This window comes from Macaca fascicularis, chromosome 10 (assembly GCF_037993035.2).
Source record: "Macaca fascicularis isolate 582-1 chromosome 10, T2T-MFA8v1.1".
Lineage (NCBI taxonomy): Eukaryota > Metazoa > Chordata > Mammalia > Primates > Cercopithecidae > Macaca > Macaca fascicularis.
Window position 1 is genome coordinate 88513647 of NC_088384.1, and position 6188 is coordinate 88519834.

General features: G+C 49.9%; 1 protein-coding gene across 12 annotated transcripts in view; it reads left to right on the forward strand.

The window, feature by feature from the left end:
* ASXL1 (ASXL transcriptional regulator 1) overlaps positions 1-4970 on the forward strand; it is a 76457-nt gene extending 71487 nt beyond the window's left edge. For all 12 annotated transcript variants that reach the window (XR_012419237.1, XR_012419238.1, XM_005568668.5 and 9 more), the window contains one exon: positions 129-4970. Coding sequence is in view for 10 of the 12 variants with exons in the window: in XM_005568668.5 (XP_005568725.3) it covers positions 129-3035 (2907 nt within the window). In the remaining 2 variants the exon portion in view is untranslated. The remainder of the gene's footprint in view (positions 1-128) is intronic.
* Positions 4971-6188: the final 1218 nt, after the last annotated feature.

Below are 6188 nucleotides of genomic sequence, written 5' to 3' on the forward strand. Positions count from 1 at the left end.
TGTTTTAAGGAAATTATTTGATTCTGTATGCCATGACCCTTAAGCTATTAGAATCCTAGTTTTGCTTTACAGTCCCTAGGTCAGATCACCCAGTCAGTTAAAACTGTTTTCTAATTCTTTTTTTGCAGATTCAACTTTCACGTATCAAACCACCCTGGGTGGTTAAAGGTCAGCCCACTTACCAGATATGCCCCCGGATCATCCCCACCACGGAGTCCTCCTGCCGGGGCTGGACTGGCGCCAGGACCCTCGCAGACATTAAAGCCCGTGCTCTGCAGGTCCGAGGGGCGAGAGGTCATGACTGCCATAGAGAGGCGGCCACCACTGCCATCGGAGGGGGGGGTGGCCCGGGTGGAGGTGGCAGCGGGGCCACCGATGAGGGAGGTGGCAGAGGCGGCAGCAGTGGTGATGGTGGTGAGGCCTGTGGCCACCTTGAGCCCAGGGGAGGCCCGAGCACCCCTGGAAAGTGTACGTCAGATCTACAGCGAACACAACTACTGCCGCCTTATCCTCTAAATGGGGAGCATACCCAGGCCGGAACTGCCATGTCCAGAGCGAGGAGAGAGGACCTGGCTTCTCTGAGAAAGGAGGAAAACTGCCTACTACAGAGAGCTTCAGTTGGACTCAGAGATGGGCTGGGAGATGCCTCCCAACTCTCCATTGCTCCCACTGGGGACCAGCCATGCCAGGCCTTGCCCCCACTGTCCTCCCAAACCTCAGTAGCTGAGAGATTAGTGGAGCAGCCTCAGTTGCATCCGGATGTTAGAACTGAATGTGAGTCTGGCACCACTTCCTGGGAAAGTGATGATGAGGAGCGAGGACCCACCACTCCCACAGACAATGGTCCTATTCCGTCTCTAGTGGGAGATGATACATTAGAGAAAGGAACTGGCCAGACTCTTGACAGTCATCCCACTATGAAGGATCCTGTAAATGTGACCCCCAGTTCTACACCTGAATCCTCATCAACTGATTGCCTGCAGAACAGACCGTTTGATGACAAATTAGGTCTTGGTGACTCATGCCTTCCTGTGAGGGAAAGTGATACTAGACAAGAAAACTTGAAAACCAAGGCTCTCGTTTCTAACAGTTCTGTGCATTGGATGCCCATCCCATCGAATGATGACGTAGTGAAACAGCCTGAACCAGAATCCAGAGGACATGTACCATCTGTTGAGCCCCAGGTTGGAGAGGAGTGGGAGAAAGCTCCTCCCACCCTTCCTGCATTGCCTGGGGATTTGACAGCCGACGAGGGTCTAGATCCTACTGATAGCCTTACTTCACTCTGGACTGTGCCATCTCGAGGAGGCAGTGACAGCACTGGTAGTTACTGTCAACAGATGGACGCTGAAAAGCTGAAAATCAATGGAGACTCTGAAGCACTGAGTCCTCACAGTGAGTCCACAGATACAGCCTCTGACTTTGAAGGTCACCTCACGGAGGACAGCAGTGAGGCTGACAGTAGTGAAGCTGCAGTGACAAAGGGATCTTCGGTGAACAAGGATGAGAAACCCAGTTGGAACCAATCTGCCTCACTGTCCAAGGTGAATGGTGACCTGCGTCTGGTTACAAGGACAGATGGGATGGTTGCTCCTCAGAGCTGGGTGTCTCGAGTATGTGCGGTCCGCCAAAAGATCCCAGATTCCCTACTGCTGGCCAATACTGAGTACCAGCCAAGAGCCATGTGTCTGTCCAGGCCTGGGTCCTCAGTGGAGGCCACTAACCCACTTGTGATGCAGTTGCTGCAGGGTAACTTGCCCCTAGAGAAGGTTCTTCCACCGGCCCACGATGACAGCACGCCAGAAGCCCCACAAGTACCGCTTACAAACGAGCAGAGCCATGGCTCCCTGTGCCTGGGATCTTTACATGGTCTTGAAGAAAACAGTGGCATGGTTGGTGGAAGCAGCCCCATTTCTTTAAGGGCTTTGAAGGAGCCTCTTCTACCAGATAGCTATGAAACAGGCCCTGGTCTTGCCAGGATTGAGGTCACCCAGGCTCCTGGAGCACCCCAAAAGAATTCCAAGACAGTCCCAAGTTTTGACTCCTTCCATCCAGTGACAAATCCAATTACTTCCTCTAGGAAACTGGAAGAAATGGATTCCAAAGAGCAGTTCTCTTCCTTTAGTTGTGAAGATCAAAAGGAAGTCTGTGCCGTGTCACAGGACAGTAATTCAAATGCTGCTCCAGGCAAGAGCCCAGGAGATCTTACTACCTCGAGAACACCTCGTTTCTCATCTCCAAATGTGATCTCCTTTGGTCCAGAGCAGACAGGTCGGGCCCTGGGTGATCAGAGCAATGTTACAGGCCAAGGGAAGAAGCTTTTTGGCTCTGGGAATGTGGCTGCAACCCTTCAGCGCCCCAGGCCTGCAGACCCGATGCCTCTGCCTGCTGAGATCCCTCCAGTTTTTCCCAGTGGGAAGTTGGGACCAAGCACAAACTCCATGTCTGGTGGGGTACAGACTCCAAGGGAAGACTGGGCTCCAAAGCCACATGCCTCTGTTGGCAATGTCAAGAATGAGAAGACTTTTGTGGGGGGTTCTCTTAAGGCAAATGCCGAGAACAGGAAAGCTACTGGGCATAGTCCCCTGGAACTGGTGGGTCACTTGCAAGGGATGCCCTTTGTCATGGACTTGCCCTTCTGGAAATTACCCCAAGAACCAGGGAAGGGGCTCAGTGAGCCTCTGGAGCCGCCTTCTCTCCCCTCCCAACTCAGCATCAAGCAGGCATTTTATGGGAAGCTTTCTAAACTCCAGCTGAGTTCCACCAGCTTTAATTATTCCTCCAGCTCTCCCACCTTTCCCAAAGGCCTTGCTGGAAGTGTGGTGCAGCTGAGCCACAAAGCAAAGTTTGGTGCGAGCCACAGTGCATCACTTTCCTTGCAAATGTTCACTGACAGCAGCACAGTGGAAAGCATCTCACTCCAGTGTGCGTGCAGCCTGAAAGCCATGATCATGTGCCAAGGCTGCGGTGCATTCTGTCATGATGACTGTATTGGACCCTCAAAGCTCTGTGTATTGTGCCTTGTGGTGAGATAATAAATTATGGCCATGGGAAACGTTGTATATTTAGTGTGTGTATTTTGATAATGATTGATCTTAAATCTGTATACAGAATATCATTGATACAATACTCTTTTTAGGCAGGAGCACTCTTGCCTTCCCCCAGAATTTATAGTGCTAAAGGCCTCTGTCTCTTGTTGACCCTTCTGGTCTTGCTGGAGGGGTTTCCTGGGTATAACCCATTGGGCTGCCCAAGGCCAGCCAGCCTGAGCTCTCCTGCAGACAGAGCCTGATGTGGCATGGAGTGGGGTTGTGGGTGGTGGGGGGACTGCCTGACTCCCAGAGGGACTTGAAACTGAAGCAAGAAGGTTGCATTCTCCATCAAGGGAATTAACATACCTGAACTAAGTAGAAATGCCAGTCTTCCACTGCCCCCTCCCTGCCATCTTTTCTTCTACTTTGGGGAGTTGATGGCCAGGAAAAAAGGCAGCACAGGGTTAAAGTAACTCCCAGCATTGCCCACCAGGGGGCTGGTGCATGTGCTGACCTTAGGGTCACAGTTGAGTCATTTGCCAGATGACGGAGCAAATTTGGAACTTTTCTGTCTCCGTGTGATCCACTAGCCCACAGGATCATTTGGAACCTTGAATAGCTCTGCTTGGACAATGGGGTTGGGGAATAGGGTTGTCTTTCCTATGAAAATGCCATCTGTAGACCTTGTGAGTCAGCTGTCCAGACGTTTGCAGGTGAATTCCTCTGCTTGACATCTTCCCTGTCACTTTGGACCCTATGGGAGTGGGCATCTCCACGCACCTGTGTATGTGAAAGTCATTTTACATTTCAAAGCAGTGTGTGTTTCATATTTTTATATTTTTAACTCTTTATTCTTGGATGTATAAAGTGAACTTTTTGGCTTCTGTAAGTATGCTCTATGCACCTCTAATGTTTTATCATGTATTTATATGTTGTACACAGTACTGGCTGATTCTGTAAATGGATGTATTGTACAGAGAACATGAACGTCTCTTCCTAATTTTACATCTTCAGCATCATTGCATTAAAGTGGTGTAATCTACTTCTCTACACCTGTTGTCAGAGCCACTGAGTGCTGTGCTGCTCGACGTGAGGGTGATATGATTGACTTGTGACCTGCCAGGTTGCCCGATGCCCTGTTGGGTCACCGGGTGAACCTGCTGCAGCCTGCAGAGCCACAGTCAGCCTGCCCACACGCCGCCAAGCAAACTCATCTTGCTTTTCACATCTCTCCTACAGCCTTAATGGCTGCTCGCTGCCATATGTGACAAATCACCACCACCAGTGTTAAGTGCTTCTGGATTCATGGGTGAGTTCCCTGGGCAGCCCCCAGGAAGGCCTTCCAGATCTGGCTCCAGGGCCACCACCTGTCACAGCAATACCTGGGACCATGCTCTCCTGGGACTGTGAGGCTCCTTTTGACGTACTTTTGACATCGGGCAGGTTTGGGAAGAAACAAAGCCATGCCTGCTCCTGCCTCTCTCCCAACATGTTTCCAGCAAGTAGATGCCCCTGTGTGTGTTTTCCCTTTGCCTTGTTTCCTGCCTTATATCTTGTATTTCGACTTACTACAGAATTGAGGGTCCTTGCTTAATTTAGGTCAAGTATAAAATTTGTATGACTTCAACAAGTTTGAAAGGTTTTTTTCTCATTTAATCTGATGTGGCATTTTCGTCATCTGAAGCATGAGTGACAAGTTGGGAATGATGTGATTTAGAATGCAGTATTGGCCAAGTCAAAATTGCCAACTTAAGTGTCTGTTTACCAAAAACCGGGAACAGGGGCCCAAGCACGTCCAGTCCTCTTTCCTCTGCTGGAACCTTTGGGGACACTCAAGGTTACAGTTTGACACTGATCTGGTCCATGGGGGCTGCCCAGAGAAAGCACTGCTTCTGTATGTCTGTTGTGGTATTGGAACAATAAACTGTACAACCTGCAGTTGTGGTCTCAGTCATCTGTGGCTGCCTCGCTGGTGTGGGAAGGTCAGCTGAAGTGCTGAGCTGGAAGGGAAGGAGTAGACACCAGCTGTCCTCACCTTGGCTCTGGAGCTACTGTTCTTATACTTGGAGCTCTTCTTTTGGGAGGTTAGTCCAAAAGGAATGACTTGGCAGCTTCACTGGTCTTTAGCTGTTCATGACTTGTCGGACTACACTACATAGACTGCAGTCATCAATCTATCGAGAGCAATGAGAATGTTTCCCCTGGTGAGTGGGAGTCATGAATTGTGACATCCCTCTGAGCAGCTCGTCCAAACAGCTTCACCGAGCTTGAGGTTGCCAAGTGGCTTCCTAATGGTCAGTGGTCTTCTGTAGGTGGGTGACTAGCTCTGACCTTGGAAAACTTTAACCCCAAGCACCTCTTTCTGTAGCCTCTGGTGGCAGTGAGAGGAAGGTGCTGGCCCAGGGTGGGGTGTCTGATGCTGGTTGAGTGAGCCTGAGTAGATGGCCTGCTTCAGGGATTGACTTCTTGACTGAGAAGTCCTCAGACGTCTCTAGAGTACGTAAATACATTGACTTTGTGCTTATCAGAAATAATTTTATTAGTATATAAATAAGCCAAAAGACCAAATGATGGGAGTTTAAACATCTATTCATTTATTTTTTCCTGTGAGTTGGAGGAAACACTTCGTGGTGGGATATCCTTTGGGCAGTTCAAGCTGCCATTTTGTAGTGCTGCTGTTTGATCGACATGCAGTTTTGAGAACTGATGATTCGGAGGCCCTGTAGTGACTGAGCAACTGCCTGGTGGTGGTGATGTGTCCTTGTGTCACAGGACCCATTTGCCCACTTACGTCTGCAGGAGCTCAGAATGCATTAGGGTCCCAGATGCGGGACCTTCCTGTGCCTATTGCCTCTCCTCAGGGAGGCAGAATGATGTAGTGAGTTCTTACAGTACAGCCTCTGCGACACGCCAGCTCTGTGGTCTTGGGCCATGTTATTTAACCAGGCTGCCAACTATCATCTGTGAATGGTGTAATAGTTCCTACTTCACGAGGTTGTTAGTGCCTGCCTCCTAGGACATGATGACTGTTAGTTCACAGCAGGCCAAGACAATAATAGGTGAACTACAGTAGAAATCTAGACAGCTACTGCCACCTACTTCACTCTTGCTCCAGAAAGGAGCTGTCAGGATGTAGGCCTTGTGCCCGCTGTGCTG